At 50.6% G+C, this 18,057-nt stretch overlaps 1 protein-coding gene across 3 annotated transcripts in view; it reads left to right on the top strand.

Moving 5' to 3' along the window:
- STX1A (syntaxin 1A) overlaps positions 1-18,057 on the top strand; it is a 109,858-nt gene that overhangs the window by 15,286 nt on the left and 76,515 nt on the right. For all 3 annotated transcript variants that reach the window (XM_084492723.1, XM_084492722.1, XM_084492724.1), the window contains exons 2-3: positions 10,059-10,136; positions 11,397-11,496. In XM_084492723.1, coding sequence (XP_084348849.1) covers positions 10,059-10,136; positions 11,397-11,496 — 178 coding nt within the window. The remainder of the gene's footprint in view (positions 1-10,058; positions 10,137-11,396; positions 11,497-18,057) is intronic.

The following is an 18,057-nucleotide window of genomic DNA, read 5'->3' as shown; positions in this document are numbered from 1 at the left end:
CCACTGCCCTTGTGAAGCTCTACTGCCAGCTCCACCTATACATCCAGGTGCAGGCAAATTGATCTGTAATGCTAGCAGAGTAGAGCAGGAGAAAAAACTTGCATGTGCCTCTTGCAGAGATAAGAGACCTCATTGCTGTCATGTCACAGCTCTCCCTGCCTGTTGCCTGGGCCTCTTAATTTTCAGGGGAGAGCAGTCTTTGAGTCTTTCCAGTTGCTTTGTGGTTCTCTGCCATTTTTCAGAAAGCATCTGCTGAAGGAATGAGGCTTGTTTGAATCAGAGGGATGTAATCCACTTGATAATGAATTTATTAGCAGTGTGCCTATTACAAAACCCACAGAGCCAGGGCTCTGGACACCCTTCCCATCCCCTGCTCTGCTGTGAGGGTTTTGGTGTTGGCTCTGCCCCCCCTTGGGTTTCAGTCTTCCCAGGCCAGTATTTAGCTGTCTGAAGCTGGTATGGGTGTGAAGGGAAATCATTCAGCCTCTTGGAGCAGATGCTTGTGCTTCAGAGCACACTCACTGAGCCTGTGTAGTGAAGGGATCAGCCTTACTCACTGGTTTCCATGTGCAAAGGCAGGCAGTGCCGTTGGCCTTGTCACATAGATGCTGTGGGGCTTCAGGGTCACAGTGCTAAGCGTGGCCTGCTACCTGGCTAACTATGTTAATTCACTTGGGCTCATCATCTTCTGTCAACTGATTTTAGAGCTGCCCTCCCTGAAAGACACTTAGGCTCACTGTGCTTCATTATGGCTCCTCTTCCTCTCTCCCTGTAAGCCACTGCAGAGCTGAGGTGATCACGGGCTGGCTGCCTGCCTGCAGCACGGAGCCAGGTCAGGAGAAGCACTCAGTTGGGATAAGCGGTGTCTGCAGAAGTAACCCTGTACTGCCTGCACCAACTTTGCCCTGCAGAGGTGCATTGGCAGCCAGGCTTTTGTGGCTTTCAGAGGCAGGGTGGCTTCTGTCACTGGGTGCTGCAAATGTGTCCTGAGCAGGGCAGGCGCGGAGTTGGGTGGGTGGTTGTTACAGCAGGGTGAAGCAGCAGTAGCATGCACAGAGTACTTGTGTGGCTTTGGGAACATGTGTTCCTTGCTTGACTGGACTTTTTAAGGCAATGAATTGTTTGTTGCTGGTGGTGAGTGCAGCCTGCAGGTAGCATTGACCTAGACCAGAGCTTTCGAGATTACTGACCATGGCTTTGAGAATCCGGGATGCCTGCACTAGGGGTCTGTTTGTGGCAGCTTTTGGTAATGTTTCTTATGGGGAAGTTTCTTTGGTTCTCTTTTGGGCTGAAGGCAGTGGGGCAGGGAAACAGCTGGACATCGTGTATTAGACGTGGCATAGCACTGAGGGTATTTCCAGTGATGTGGTTTGAACAGATGGTGCCCTTATCCAGCCTGCAGTGACTTCACAGTAGTGACACATGCCTTTCCTGCCATCAGGCTCCATCCTTGTAATTTCCTCTTTGCAGGGCCCCCAGCCGGGCTTTTGTGCTGCTTTCCATGTGCACAGTAGGGCAGCACCTGGCCTAGATAACCACCATCATGCTGCCTATGCATCAACACTGTGGTGCAGGAGGGGAGAAGGTGATTTGAAAATAAAAGGGCCTTTAACAAGGCTGTGCGTGGCTTTGCCAGAAGCCCTCTCTTTGGGTTGTGTGTTGTTTTCGTCCAGGATTTATTGGCCTAACAAATGGCAGGATCCAGTGATCAGCAGGGTGTGATGAGAACAGGCAGGAACATAGCCTCCTGTGTGCAATGAGCCAGGACCATTCCAGATATGGAAGAGATAGGCTAGTGGCAATGAGGAATGGGCATCTAGGCAGGAAGCATGTTAACCTTCAGTGTTTCCTCCTCTGTTAGTATCCTGTAGCCTGTGTGGTCACATTGGAAGTCTGCATTTAAAATTAGTGATAGGGAATGCTTTCCTCACAGGCTTCGGTAAAGGGCTAAAAATTCCTGAGAATTAAGATACTCTTGGAATGAAAACAAAAAAAATGTGGAAAGGTTCAGAAGAAGCTGTGATGGAGATGGATTTCCCTGTGTGGGACTGTAGAAGCTTGCTCCTGCTTCCCAACATGCATGTCCTGATGGCCCTGGAAGGGTGGGTGCTCTGGATGGATGGCGGGTGCATTGGGTATGCTTGGGAGTGGACAGGCCGTGGACAGGACACATGGCATCTGACAAAGCTGCCCAGTATGCAGAGCCTTTGGGTGCTGTACACTGAGTCTGGGCTGCAGCATGTGACCCCCATGCTGCGAGGGAAATCTCCAGTCAGGACAACTAACTGTGGTGGTGGCATGTCATGGTGCAGAGGGCCAGCAGGCTGTGCACTGGGAGGTCCAGGGATGAGCCAGCCCCATGGTAAAAAGCATCTGTGTGCTTTATGGCATGGAGGTAGAAAGACCCAGCCCAATTGGAAAGAACACAGAAAAGGAGTGGTAGGACTGGGGAAGGAAGGGGCTGAATGGTGCAGGAGGTTAACTGGAGTAACAACCCTACTGTGAGAAAGTTCCACAAAACACTGTCCATCAGCATAACAACTGCACTGAGTTAATGAGGAAGAAACCCCATAGATGAAATCCTCTGTGCTGAGACTGTCTTGCTACTGGCTGCAGTGGCCAACAGAGATGACCTTACTGGCAGGAGAGTCTGGGCAGCGTGGTGGGAAGGAGGCTGCCATGAGCCTGGGGCAGTGTTGACACTGGAGGCTCGGCTTCCTGACCAGGGGTGTGTTTTCTGCCACTTGGTGCTTGTGTCCCCTGGATCTGGTTGCATTTTGTATTTCTGAGATCCCTAGGGAGAGTGTAGATGGGAACTTATGACATTTGTGCTGCTTAGGATAACACCAGCACAAAGAAGGCAGAAAACGCACTCGTTTTTGTGTGCCCAGATGGAGATCTTCTGACAAACTGACCCTTGGTCTGTGTAGGAGTAAAGGGTATGAGACTGCCACTGCCTGTATGTTGGGCTTTGGATTCCCCCAGCAGCCAGCTGTGCTGGCAGTGCAGTCTGTCTTAATTAAAGTCAGACAGTCGATGCTGAAAATGAAGCATGGCACAAACCAAGCAGTATTTCTAGTCACATGTAAACCAAAATGCAAACGTGGATCCAAAGGATTTTGGTAGCTTTTAGAGATAATGCTTTTTAACCTCCTCGGTCACCTTCTGGGGAGAAGGTGACTGCACAGTGCATGGAGGTGGAAGGGCTCATGCGAGGCTGCCACTGGGCATGGATGATATTTGAAAAGGAAAAACGTATTTATCTTTTTGTTTGCATTTTTCCATTTTTGGTTTTCAAGCAGTGCCAAGGCAGGGGCTAGCTGAGGCTGAGGTCTCAGGGTGGCCACTCCCCAGGGCTGCAGCAGGTCTGCAGACTTTGGCGTACAGCTGCAAGGGATGTGCTGGCTTTGCTTGGAGCGTCAAATTAATGAATAGTACAATCGGTGATGGAGCTGGGAAGCTTGAGGGTGGTACCCTTTAGTTTACTAATGAGGGTTTGGGGCGAGGTTGGATCAGCAATAGCAGAGGGATGGAGGGAGGAGAGGATGCCAGGTGCCAATCCTGCTCAGAGGTACTCAGAGTAGGTGGTTGTGGTCTGGCTGCTTAGTGGCGTTGGGGTTTCATAGAGCCCATGCCCAAATCCTGCTTCTGGATCCAGGGCTTCATGGTCGCTGCTGGATGCAGCCCCCATGCTGCACTGCTGCTCTGGCTGCTGGAGCCTTCTTCCCTCACCTCCAAGGGAGCTGGGCTAGCTTCTCCTGCAAGCTGATCCTGTGATAGGGCTTTCTGGGCAACTGCTGTGAGGAATTCAGAGGAATTTGCACAAGTGGTGCTGCTGATGGGTCGGGAGGAGGTCAGCTGCCCTCCATTGTGGGAACCAAACAGGTCCTGTATGGCAGCCAAATCTGAAGCAGAAAGTGTGGCCCCGGCCCTGGCCTCAGCTCAGTAGCAACCCTGGGAGTGTGTCCCCAGGGAGCCCCAGCTCCATGCTTGGCACCACGTGCCCCTTGGTGCTATCAGGGTTGTCTTCTATCACATGGAGCAGGGCCTGATGCTTTTTGGCATGCTCTTTGGCTGTGTAGGCTTGGGTGCACCTGGCTCCATGGGGAGCTGTGACCACTTGCACAGTACCACTTGGAACAGCAATGTCTGTGTGTGTGGAGTGGAGGAGGTTTGCATATACCTCTACTCCCTGATGCAAGAGCGAACTATTGAATTTTGAAAGTGGAAAAACTTCAGGGAAGAAGCTGGATACTGCTTGTTGCAAAGGACATTACCTTGTGGGGGGCTTCTGGGCTCTCACCAAGTTAAGATGGGTAAAGGCTTGCCTGGTAGCCAGAACATGTGCAGGCAGCAGGCTGTAGACCTTGTTCTCTGGGTCCATACTTTTAGCACAATGGTGTATTTTTACAGCAAAGCAGCAGCACAGGGAAGAGTCCAAGTCAGAGCAAGAGTGAGCTCTAGGTGCTCATCCTCAGCTTAATCTTGACCAGCTCCATCAAAATCTAAATGGATTCACCCATTCCTGTTCTGGTGGCTTTCACCATGTCCCAGGCTGACTGTGCAGGCAACTTGTGCCTGCCAAGCCTGGGTCATGAGGGCCCAGCTCTGGCTGCTGCAGGAAGGAGGTGTAGAAGTCCAGATGAACAGCTCTTGAATTCCAGGCTTCAGGAAATGGAATCACATGCTGGTTGAGGCTGGAAGGAACCTCGGGAAATCATTTGGTCCAACCTGGGTCTGCCACCCAGAGCAGGTTGCACAGGACCATGTCCAGGTGGTTTTTGAAGATCTTCAAGGAGGGAGACTCCACAACTTCTCTGGGCAGCCTGTGACAGTGCTTGATCACTCATGGAATAAAGTGTTTCCTGATGCTCAGAGGGAACCTCTTGTGTTCCAGTTTGTGCACATTGTCTCTTGTCCTGACACTGGGCATCACTGAAAGGAGCTTGGCTCTGTCCTCTTTGCACCCTCCCTTCAGATATTTATGTACATTGATGAGGTCCCCCTGAGCCTGCTCTTCTCCAGGCTGAGCAGTCCCAGCTCTCTCAGTCTCTCCTTATAGCACAGGTGCTCCAGTCCCTTAATTATCTTTGTGGCCTTTCACAGGACTCTCTGCAGTAGTTCCATGTCTCACTTGTCCTGGGGGACTCAGAGCTGGATACAGGTCTCTAGGTGCAACATTGAGTGGAGAGGAAGGATCACCTCCCTCAACCTGTTGGCAGCACTTTGGCTAATGCAGCCCAGGATACCATCAGCCTTCTTTGCCCAAGGGCACGCTGCTGGCTCATGGCCAGCTTGGTGCCCACCAGGACCCCCAGGGCCTTCTCTGCCAGGCTATTTTCCAGCTGTGTGCCCCAGCCTGTCCTGGGGCCTGGGCTTATTCCTACCCAGGGGCAGGACTGCGCTTCTCCTTGCTGAACTGCAGGAGGTTCCTGTCACCTGTTTCTCCAGCCTGGCCAGGTCCCTCTGGATGGCAGCATGGTCCTCTGTTGTATCTGCCACTCCTCCCAGTTCAGTGTCACCTGCAAATTTGCTGAGGGTACACTGTCCTCCATTACTGAGACTGTTAATGAAGATGTCAAACAAGACTGGACCCAGTATGGACCCCTGGGAGTACACTGGTAGTTATTGGCCACCAGCTAGGCTTTGTGCTACTGATCACTACCTTTTGTGCCTGGCCATTCAGCCAGTTTTCAACCCACCTCATTGTCTGTCCTTCCAGCCCATACATCAACATAGATACTTGAGGATCTAATGGATGAGTGTGAAGGGCCTTCCTAAAGTCTAGATAGACAATATCCACTGCTCTTCCATCATACGTCAGGCTGGTCATTTCGTTATAGAAGCTTATCAGGTTGGTCAGGCATGACTACCCCCTTGTGAATCCATGCTCACTACTCCTGATGATTTTCTTCTCCTTCATGTGCCTGAAAATGGTTTCCAGGATTAGCTGTTTCATCACCTTTCCAGGGAATGAGGTAAGGGTGACTGGCTTTTAGTTATTGGGTGAACATTTTTTCCTAATATCTAACATAAACCTCCCGTGGTGCAACTTGAGGCCATTTCTTCTTGTCCTATCACTTGCTGCTTGGGAGAAGAGACCAATCATTACCTTGCTACAAGCTGCTGTGAGGTAACTGTAGAGAGTGATAAGGTCTCCTCGAGCCTCCTTTTCCCTAGGCTAAATAACCCCAGTTCCCTCAGCTACTTCTCATAAAACTTGTTCTCTAGACCCTTCACCAGCTTCCTTGCCATTCTTTGGACATGATCCAGCATCTCAAAGTCCTTCTTTTAGGGAGGGGCCCAAAACTGAACACAGTATTTGAGATGTGGCCTCACCAGAGAAAAGTATGGCGGACAGTCACTTCCCTAGTCCTGGGGGCCACACAATTTCTGATACAAGTCAGGAGGCTGTTGGCCTTCTTGGCCACCTGAACACACTGCTGGCTGATATTTAGCTGGCTATCAACCAATACCCCGGGTCCCTTTCCACCAGACAGCTTTCCCATGCACTCTTCCCCCAGCCTGTAGTGTTGCGTGGGGTTGTTGTGACTCAAGTGCAGGTCCTGGCACTTGGCCTTATTGAACCTCATACTGTTGGCTTCAGCCCATCATTCCAGCATATTCAGGTGTCTCTGCAGACCCCTCCTACACTTGAGCAGGTCAGCATTCCTGCCTAACTTGGTGTTGTCTGCAAGCTTACTGAGGGTGCACTTGACTCCTGGGGATGGTTTTACCCAGCCGGGCGGCTGAGCTCTACCACAACTGCTCTCTCACTCACCCTTCTCAAAGCAAATGGGGGAGAAAATATGATGTAAAGGGCTCAAGAGTTGAGATAAAGACTGGGAAATCACTCAACAATTATTATCATGGGCAAAACAGACTCAGCACAGGGAGATTAATATAATCTATTACCCATCACTAACAGATTAGAGCAGTGAGAAACTCAAAACAAGCTAAGAACATCTTCCCCCCATCCACCCTCTTCTACATCCTCCCCTGGGTGGTGCAGGGAAATGGAGAATGAGGGCTGAGGTCAGTCCTTGATGCTTTGTCTCTGCCGCCCCTCACGGTCCCTCTCTGCCCCTGCTCCCTGTGGGGGCCCTCCCACAGGATACCATCCTTCCTGAACTGAGCCTGTGGGGGCTGCCCACAGGCAGCAGCTCTTCAAGAACTGCTCCCACACAGCTCTGTACCACAGGGTCCATCCCCCAGGACCAAACTGCTCCAGCACGGGTACCCCATGGGTGGCAATTCGCCCCAGGCCCCTGCTCCTGCATGGGCTCCTCTCCATGGGCTGCAGCTCTGGCCCAGGGCCTGCTCCTGCGGGGGCTCTCCATGGGCTGCAGCCTCCTCCAGGCCACATCCACCTGCTCCACTGGGGGCTCCTCCACAGGCTGCAGTGTGGAGATCTGCTCCACGTGGGACCCATGGGTGCAGGGGGACAGCCTGCTGCACCAGGGGCCTCTCCACGGGCCGCAGGGGAACTTGTGCTGCGTGCCTGGAGCACCTCCTGCTGCACTGACCTTGGGGTCTGCAAGGCTGTTTCTCACTCCTCTCTCTCCCAGCTGCTGTTGTGCAGCAGTTTTGTTTTTTTCTTTTTCTTTTTCTCTTCCTTAAATCTGCTCTCACAGAGGCACAACCTTGCTCACTGGCTCAACTCTGGCCATCAGCAGGTCCCTTTTGGAGCTGGCTGGGCACAGGACAGCTTCTGGAGTCTTCTAACAGAGGCCATCCCTGCAACCCCCTCTGCTATCAAAACCTTGCCACATAAACCCAATGCAATCCCCTTGTGCAGATCATTGATAAATACATTAAACAAAACTGGCCCCAGTACTGAGCCCTGGGGGACACTACACACCTCTTCATGCCCACAGAGTGAATACTGGGTTTGGGCAGCAACATTCCTGTTTTTACTTGTCAAGATGAGATTTTCATGTGATCTCAGTATCTCTCAGATCTTTATGTTTGTGAATATGCCTTTCATGAACTGGTTACCAAAGCAAAAGGTGCCATGAGCAGTGGCAAGAATGAAAGCTGGGACCTTCTCTAGAAGAATCCACCCAAATCAGTCATCCTAGGTTGAAAAGATAATTTTAGGGGGAAAAAATAGGCAGTTCATCTGACATTCTTCAGTGTAAGAGGAATTCTTCAAAGTCTACTGACTGTATTGGTTAGGTCGCTGCAGATGTGGAGTGGCCAAAGAGTGTTGAGTGCCTGGGTAACAGCTGACAAAATGTGTGACAATTATTAGATGAGTAAAGACAGTCCTCTGTTTTAGGTGGATAAAGAATTGGTTGGCTGGTCGCAGCCAAAGGGTTGTTGTGGTCAACAGTTCTATGTCTGGGTGGAGGCCAGTCACAAGTCATGTCCCTCAAGGGTCGGTCTTGGGTCCAGTGCTCTTTAACATCTTTATCAATGACACAGACGGTGGAATTCTACGATTGTATGAATCGAGTGCACCCTCAGCAAGTTTGCATATGACACCAAGCTGACGGTGCAGTCAATACAACAGAGGGAAAAGATGCCATCCAGAGGGACCTGGACAGGCTGGAGAAGTGGGCCTATGATAACCTAATGTGGTTCAACTTGAGGTGTTGCACTGGGGCTGGGGCAATCCCAGGTATTTATATAGACTGGAAGAAGAAGAACTTAAGAGCAGCCCTGCAAAGAAGGACTTGGGAGTCCTGATGAATGAGAAGCTGGACATGAGCCAGCAGTGTGCGCTTGCAGCCTGGAAGGACAACTGTGTCCTGGGCTGCATCAAAAAAGGGGTGGCCAGCAGGGAGAGGGAGGTGATTATCCCCGTCTACTCTTGTGAGACCCCACCTGGGGCCCCCAGCATAAGAAGGATGTGGAGCTCTTGGAACGGGTCCAGAGGAGGGCCACTAAGACGATCAGAGGGCTGGAGCACCTCTCTTATGCAGAAAGGTTGAGGAAATTGTTTGTTTAGCTTGGAGAAAAGAAGGCTCCGGGGAGACCTCATTGCAGCCTTCCAGCTGCAGCCTTCCATCCTTTGAAGGGAGGATATAAACAGGAGGGGGAATGCCTGTTTACATGTGTTGATAGTGATAGGACAAGGGGGAATGGTTTTAAACTAAGATGGGAGATTTAGGTTGGAAATTAGGAAAGCTTTTCACTTAGAGGGTGGTGAGGTACTGGAACAGGTTGCCCAGGGAGGTTGTGGATGCCCCATCCCTGGAGGCATTCAAGGCCAGGGTGGATGCGACTCTGGGCAGCCTGCTCTAGTGGTTGGCAAACCTGCCCAGAGCAGGGGGGTTGAAACTAGATGATCTTTAAGGTCCTTTTCAACCCAGGCCATTCTATGATTCTATGATCTTAAATTTTATCCTTTCCACTGGCTATTTCTCTCTAGTGAAGACAGAGTAATAAGAAACTTTTCTACCCAATTATTTTCCATTTCCATCTGTCATCTGTTGGCTTTACATGTTATCTTTTAAGTGTCTCCTTACACAGAGGACATCAAGACTAATTTTTCTTCCCACTGCAAGCTTGTGTTCTCTGCCTTCTTGGGATGTGAGGTGACAGTGACACACATTCTGCTCCTACCCCTCTCAAGGACACCCCGTCACTTGTCTGCTGTGGTTTTACTAGTTCTGATGTATTTTCTGTTCCATCCCTTCTTTCCTACATTCTAACATCTGTTGTGTTTTCTCATCACTGCTGTTTGTGGAGCCATTGTGCTCATGCACAGCTGGGAATAGCTCAATGAGCACATAAAGTTCTCCCTTCAGGTATGCTGTAAATGTGTAGGTATCATAAATCTTCCATGCTTGACTCAGAAGGCCGAGTGGTGGGACAGCCAGCTGCAGCGGTACTTTTCATTGTACTGTTTTTGCTGGAGCTGGATGTTATCTACTCTTCTGGTCTCCCTGCAGTGCTCTGATGTGGTAGTGCCTCTCTCACTGGTGTTTGTCCCAGCTCACAGGAGCAAGTGAGCAAGGTGAAGAGGAAAATTCACCCAAGATAATCTCCTGAAATGGATCTGCAAGATTTGCAGGAAGCACTTGTTGATACTTCTTCCTATCTTGTTGCAGGCGAAGGATAGTGATGATGATGATGAAGTCACTGTTAGTGTGGACCGGGACCGCTTCATGGATGAGTTCTTTGAACAGGTGAGTTTTGTTTTTCCAGTGCAGCTCTGACACCAGTTCAAAACTTCCTGTAAATGCTGGAGCAGACTGTGTGTCAATGATATGGGTTCCCATGGCAGGCAGGTAGCAGTTGAGTGCGGGTATGGGTGTTGTGCCTTGGCTGATGCCTCTCAGGTGGTGCTCAGGCTCTGGGTTCTCAGGGCTTACACTGAGAGCAGTGACTAGTGGGAGCCAGGCTTCCATGCAGACCTGAGGCTGTTTTGTTGTGTTGTACCTAACCCAAGGGCTGCTTTGCTGCTCCACCTGCTCCTGTAGAAACCAACAGGGCAGCTGAGGCAATTAACCACCAAGTGGTAGTGTGGGAGCCTGTGGACACAGGCTGCATTGTAGGAGGCTTTCTTGTTGCAGTGTGCATGCCTCTAGACTGCCATGAAATCAAACAGTTTCTAAAATATCTCCAGAAAGCACCTCTGCAGAGTAAAAATTTCTGCATGGGATTGATGTAATTTTGTGCCTCTCATTACCAAACATGAGGTTGTTTTCTGGCATGTGGGTGGCTGTAAGATATGCATGTGGATTTTTAGCATACCTTTAGTATGACATGTGTGTAGGGGGTGTAAAAATGTATCTGTGCAGGCAATGGAGTGTGGAATGAAAAATATGACATACAGATGGATGAAGATGAGCAAAGTGGTGGTATGAGTCAAAGAAAAAGATGGAGTTGGAGTGTGTGCAGATTGGCAGGCAGAAGGCACAAGTACAGGTTCTCAGTGTCCATGATGCTGGCATGTTTTCTTATAGTGCAGGGAAAATGCCAGTACAGAGAGGCACAGTATCATTTGGCTTCCCTACTATTTGGGGTGAGGCTCAAAACAGACTTCTCAGCCCCTGAAGCTGGGTGACTGAGCTGGGAAGAATCCTGGCTTATGTAACTTGAACAACACACTCCATGCTGGAAATGCTGAGTCTGGAAATTCATAGATCTGATGCTCATTTGGATATACCCTACAAGTTTCTTAGTGTATGACAAAGCATATGGGAAACACAGTCTATATTACCTTGCTCTGACTGCAAAGCTGGTTGCTGTGATATGGAAAGTTGTCTGATTTCACATCAGTCCTACAGTTTAAGAATCCAGATGGAAAATATTTGTCCAGGAGGATGTTTGCTGTGGTTCAGCCATACCATGGTTGTTTTTGGATAGGGTTTAATAATCATGCCCCTTTCCAAAAGTCCAGGCCTCTCACAGGATACCTGTCTTGTTCTTTTCTGTCTCCACAGGTAGAAGAAATTCGAGGGTTCATTGATAAAATCTCAGAGAACGTGGAGGAAGTGAAGAGGAAGCACAGTGCCATTCTTGCTTCGCCTAACCCTGATGAGAGTGAGTGAGCTGGGATCTGCTTGTGTCTCTGCAGGGCTTGGGCCTGTGTGTGGCTGCTCTGTGCGCTGCTGGTTGTGCAGTAGATAGATACAGGCAGAAATCCTCTTGTCTCTCTTGGCCTCTCCCAGAGGCATAACCTTGCTTTTTGGCTCAGCTTTGGCTGACAGTGGGTCCCTTTTGGAGCTGGCTAGACACAGGGCAGCTTCTGGACTCTTCTCACAGAAGCCACCCCAGCAGCTCCCCCACTACCAAAACATTGCCACACAAACCCAATACATGAGGGAGGAATGGGGCCTATGTGGAAGGGAGATGGAAGGACTGCTGATGGCTTTCTGACCTTGAGAGAGAAAGTGAGGTTTCAGAGTGGCTGGTGGAGACTTCCTGAAGGACAGGGCAGCATAGAGGCTGAAAATAGCAAATGACAATTTTGTATCCAGGGTGTTGCTTTCTTACTCTGCCCAGACAAAGTGCTTGTTCTGCATTCCCTTCTGTATCAGTTACAAATAACTGCAGGCAGTGCTGGACCTCTGGGCTGTCACAACTTCAGTGGAAGCTGCAGGAGGATCTCTGTACAGCATTATTATGCCTTGGCATTGCAGAAAATTCAGTATATAATGCCAAAAGCAATTTGGGCAACAAATGAGAACTTCTACCTTGTTAAGTAATCGGTTTTCTGTAATACTGTGGTGCATCAAGAAGGTACAGGTGGAACTTGTGTCTTAAATAGCTATACTTAGGCAAACATGACCTCAGTGCTATACTGTATGTGCTCTACTGTTGCAGAAGACTCAGGTGGCCAGGACTCTGCCTGAGACCGGGATGTGCCCACCTGCCCTGAGCTGGGTTGGAGGTTCTGGGCTCGAGCCTTGTGTCTGTAGGGCTCATCTCTTCCCTCCCGCTGATCTCTCTTCTAGCTGCACAGGCTGTTCTTGGATCCACGTGCCACTGCTGCCTGTGCTTATTTTGGTGCCCTGTGGGTGGGCATCTGTCTCGCTTTGCCATCGTTCCTGTGAGGTGGCAGCCCACCCGCCTGCAGCTCCAGCATGCTTATGCCCAGGGCAGAGTGGTTGTGGGGGGATGGGGAACATCTCCCAGCTCAGCAGCTCTGCGCTGCATGGCCAGTGGTTCTGCAGCTTCATGTCCAGGCTTGGGATGTGCTTGGAGAGGCCCTTGGAGCGGCCAAGGGGCTGTATTCCTCATTGGAGAGGGGCTGTTCTCCTGATTTGAATAAATTTCTGCTAAATCTGTTCCTAAAATCCTTCTCAGTGGGCTGCTGCATCTGTTGCTACTCCTGGTGCTTGAAGAAGCAGGCTGTTGCTGCTTTGGTCCTTTGTCTGGGCTGGTTCCCAGAAGAGGTGGCTTTGAACAGTAAGCCACCAAATTGAGAGGAATTAAATGATGTTTTTCTGGAGCAGTCAGGATGGACTTCTCTGCCATTCATCTTCTCTGTGCACAGCTTTCCTCCTTGCTTCCATGCTCATGATCTCCTCAAGTGCTTTGTTATATAATAGATGCTGTTTGGTGAATGAATCACCTCCGGGAACATAAATCGTCAAATCTGAAGGTCTTTCAGCCTGTCAGATCTGCACACTTCAGAAGACCTGATAAATATTTCAAACCTCGAAGCAGGTCCATTACTGATCTGCAGCAAGAACAGAAGGGGAGGTTCAGTTGCATGTACATTTACCCCCTGTTTTTATAGATTTAAGCTGTGTGAACTCGAGGTGGTAGCTTCAGACACCAGGGTACAGTTCCCACATGACTTGGTTCAGATTCTGTCTGCTGAAGGAGATGCAAGTTATTTGACCTCTAATTTCTAACAGAACTACTTCTGGCAGAGGGATGTTCCAGGTGGTCAAGGAGATTAATTGTAGTTGTTCACCTCTGTCCAACATGAGGAAGCAAAGCTATCCAGTGCTAAAAAGGCAATTCTGGATTGTCTTGATGTCTGGGCTCTGGCTAGATTTCTCCGAACAGGCTCTGTGCTTTCACTGTCAGTATAACCTTGGGGCTCACCACGGCTTTTTGCAAACAGGTGCTTTTGCAACGTGTCACAGCTGAAAGCCTGCTTTGTGTGGAGGAGATGCTGCTGGGGCATTGCCTGAAGGAAGGAAGGCTACTGACTGTGGTTGGTTTTTGCTGGAGCTGCTCTCCCCTGGTGCTGCTTTCTGTGGCCCCTTAACTTCTGCCTCCACTGTGCAGTCATTTTTCTGGGGCATGTGTTCCTGCTGGTGCCTGGTTCAGCCTGGGCAGAGGGGAGGTTTCCCTGAAGACCCTGAGCTGCAGTTGTGCTGTGTTATACAACAGGTTGGAGGCTTCAGGCTCGTGTGATGCTCCTTTGGGAAAAGAAGTGTGAGAGGAAAAAAGGCATGGATTTCTGTGAAAAGCTTGGTTTTGTTCTCCTGTCCTCAGAGCTGTCTTCATTCCTCTGCCCTCTGTGCTGCTGCTTTTCCTGGCTTCCCTGGGGCTGGACATCAGAGCTACTGCAGACTTCATCAGTCCTTGGAGGTGGAGGCAGAGCACCTGCAAAAAAGGCACAGAACAAGGGACCTGTCAAAGGATGTCTGGGCACATTCTGTGCCCAGAAAGCAAATTGATGTGTTCCTGCTGCTCATTGTGCTGCCCTCACCCCTGTTCTGCCACCTTGCAGGTTCCTCCCCTGCCCTGGTTGCATCCTGCTCAGGCCTGGCGGTGCATGGTGTTTGGCATGGGAAGGGCTGTGGTGTTTGTACTTGGTGACATAAAGGGGCATGGTAAAGGCAGCTTCAGCTCCTGAACCTGCAGTGGGGTTGGTGAGGTGTGGAGTGGATCTGATGGACATGAAGGGACCCAGAGGATTGGACAGCATCTACTGGTGCAGGACTGGGGAAGAGGATGGGGCACAAATATAGCCAGTAGCTGACAGGTTCCCCCCTCCAGAAGAGGGATTCTTCAGCCACATGCTGTTAAGCTCTGTGTGTGTGGGGCTCTTCACCGCAGGGTGCTGGTGGGAGTTGTCAGGTTTGGGGTGAGCCTGGGCAGGCTCCTGGAAGACAAACCACCATGGTGTGGGGAGCCCAAGCCAAAACTGGCCAGGACTATGGTGAGGTATTTTCTGTGTGCACTCACTCTTCTCTCTTTTAGCACATGCTTTTGGCTGATGTGAAAGAGGCCCCCCCCCGCCCTGCCCTGTGCAGAGTGCTCGCCTGTGGAGAGCCAGGTGCAGCCCTTCCGTGGAGCAGGGCAGGGCTCAGCAGCAGAGCTGCTCTCTCATCAAAGTCCTCATTTAACTGAACCCTGCTCATCTGGGGAGGGGGTGTCCTCTTCCTCTGTAGCACCCTCTCTTGCTTTCAGTGCAGTGGACATGGGGCCATGGTGTCTGCTGCTCATGTGCCACGTCCTCCTGCAGCAGGTGAGAGGTGCCAGAGCTGGAAGCTGCATCATTTGTGATTCTGTGATTCTGTGATTTTGCTGTGCTGACTTTGCTGTGTATGGAAAGGACTCAGGCACTGCTGGGGACAGCGTGAGAGGAGGTGCCATCTGCTGCCCCGGTTCTCAGCATCTTGCCTGCCTGTGTCCCCAGCTCCTCTTTCTCCTCTGAGCATGTATGTTAGGGGGAAGGCGGGGATGATGCTATGGGGAGCAGGATCCTGACCCTGCTATCAGGAGGGCAGCAGGTTTGCTCCTGACATCCATCCTGTGGGATGAATGAGTTCCTGTATTTCGTATCTCATTTCTCATGTTCTATAGATAATTTCCAATATTTTGCACAGCTGCAGGGGTTTTTGCTGTGCATTTCCTGGCAACAGCTTGGTCAAGGGGGAGTGTGCTTTCCAAGCGTCGGGGCTGGGATAGCAAAGGACTTTGGCCCTTCAGTGCTGCACAGGACGACGTGTCAGCCTGGCATCAGTGGCAGTGGAAGGGTGCTGCTGTCCACAGACTTTCGTGTCTGTTTTGGGTTGTGCTGTCAGGGCTGCCTGTCCAGGCAGCTCTGGTGCAGAACCTGGTGCTGGGGTAGGTCAGGCTGCAGTCCCAGTGCCTGCAAAGGGGAAGGCTACTGTATTTCGGAGCAGTGGTGGGTGGGTAAAGTGACTCTTCCGCTGGTAATTGGGCCTGTGTGAATTGCAGGACACAGTATGAAGCCTGAACTGCTTCACTGGAAATGAGAAAATCAGGTAGCTCTGCACACAGGGAGAGCAGGAGTGGTCCCCTCTACAATCCCTGTGTGCTCGGTGCTGATGCAGCAGGGGATGGGCCAATGGTTCTGCCCAGAGTAGCAAATCCGGTGTGAAATGGGGAAGCTTGAGAGGTGACTGAAGGCAGGGAGGGGGTGCTCCTTTGCAAGCTGGAGTTGGTCCAGGAGCTCCACAGCAATGTGGACATGGGAGCACAGCTGGTCTGGTAGGGGAAGAGCTGGGCAGAGTGGCACAAAGTGATCCCTGAGACGTGTTCCTGCAGCTGATCTCACCGATCCTATCTCTAAAAAGCATCAGTGTAGGACAGGGTTCAGTCAAGCCCTCTGTTGGGTGCTCAGGAAGTACCACCAGATACTGTGCTGCTCTCCTGCTAGTCCTGCACAGCACCTGGCCCTGGGGGCTGCTTGCAGGCACCTGTTCTAAGCATGCTGTTCTTTAGGTAGGACATCTGCATATGTCTTCTGGTCCCTTGGAGACACTGGGAAGCTGCATTTCTCCATGCTATGAAGTGGAGGCCAGGAGCTACTGATGCATTTGGACAATGCTCTCAGAAATATGGTTTGAGTTTTGGGTGGTTCCAAAAGATTTTGCTGTGGCTCAGAGGAAGCTTCCTTTCCTCTGAAGCAGAAAATCTTCCTGGAAATGCAACTCTGGTCACCTGGTTGCTGCAGAGTGGCTCCAGGGCCTTGCTCTGCCTTGTCTTGGACGTCCTGAGCAGAGCTGTGCTTGTGATGTCCATGGTTATTAAAGCACTACTGTAATAACCTGGCAGGAACCGCCTGCAATTCAGCAAGGAGAAGCACAGAGTCCTGTCCCCGGGGAGGAACAAGCCGAGGCCCCAGGGGAGGCTGGGGCACACAGCTGGAAAGCAGCCTGGCAGAGAAGGCGCTGGGAGTCCTGGTGGGCACCAAGCTGGCCATGAGCCAGCAGCGTGCCCTTAGGCAAAGGCTGATGGTATGGTATCACTTTGGCTGTATTAGCCAAAGGGCTGCCAGCAGGTTGAGGGAGGTGACAAACTGGTGTACAAAGTGGAGCACAGGAGGTTCCCTCCGAACATTAGGAAGCGCTTCCTTGCTGTGAGGGTGCTGGAGCCTTCTCACAGGCTGCCCAGAGAGGTTGTAGAGTCTCCTCCTTGGTGATCTTCTAAAGCTGCCTAGATGTGGTCCTGGGCACCCTGCTTAGGGTTTCTCTGCTTGAGCAGGGGTTGGACCAGGTGGATCCAGACATCCCTGCCAACCATTCTATCATCCTGTGAATGCCCAGGATTTGCTAAGGAAAGGGCTTTGCTCAGGTATTGTCTCTGGGTTACTGCATCTTGTCTGTCTCGCACAGAGATGCTTTTCATAGTCCTTTTGTGCATTTCTGCATTTCTCCCGCTCCATCTTGAACTAGTTTTGTTTCTTGTCCCAGTAATTCTTGTTGAAAGGCCACTCTAGGATTTAACCTTCAATGGTCAGGATCCATCTTCTCATTTCCAGCCTGAGTCTATTTACGATCAATTTAAATACCAACGTCATCACAAGAACAAATATAGTTAGCTTAAGTAGCTGTTTGCCCTTCTTGCTTCATCCTGTCAGGTCTGTGCAACAGTTTGTTCATTTTACAAGGGCTTTACACAATCACTGCCTTCCTGGTCTCCCTCCTTCTGCTGGAGGACTGTCTTTCTTGTACCCTGGAGCTCAGTTTGCTGGAATGGAGCTTTTCCCCTCATTTTACCTGAATGTCTGCGCAGTCTGGGATCAGACTTCTCAGCTGCCCTGAGCTCCTGTAGCTGGCTGTTCCATGACAGTCTCCAGGTCCTCACTCTTCTTTTCCCATGTAGCTTTTCTATTTGTGTCCCCTTGATGTGCCATGCGTTAGTCCAGGTAAGATTGCCTTTTTACCATGCAGCTACTTTAAGCTCCCTTGCATGCCTAGGCTTTGTGATCACTGGTGCCTATTGTCTGCTCTGTCATCCTGAACAATGCTGGATGATCTGTAACACTGAGTGAATGCAGAGTAAATATCAATTAACTGTAGTCTGATTCATGGCAACAACAAAAAGAATCTGCTGCTCTGTAATTATTTTTGGCTTAATGTAGACCAGACAGTTAGTGGTCCTCCTGGAAGATGTGTTCTCATTGTCACAAGGTGATTGCAGTAAAGATGGGATGCTTTGGTGAAAATGCTTCTGCTAAAAAAACTTACCTCCTTTGGGCTGTGCACCCTTGGGCCCTGTTACACTGCACTTCTGCTTGTCAGCATCCTTGTAGGAAGTATGTTTTGGAGCAGAAGCCCACCTTTACTGCCAGAGGTGGCAAAGGAGAGCTCCCATGTCTCTTTGGCTCTGTGCAATTTGTAGCAGTGTAGGCAGTATAATAATGCTGCCCCTGGTTTTGTTACTTCT

Source organism: Aythya ferina, assembly GCF_964211825.1.
Source record: "Aythya ferina genome assembly, chromosome: 19".
In the NCBI taxonomy this organism is placed as follows: domain Eukaryota; kingdom Metazoa; phylum Chordata; class Aves; order Anseriformes; family Anatidae; genus Aythya; species Aythya ferina.
This window is presented reverse-complemented; position numbering and strand designations above follow the sequence as displayed.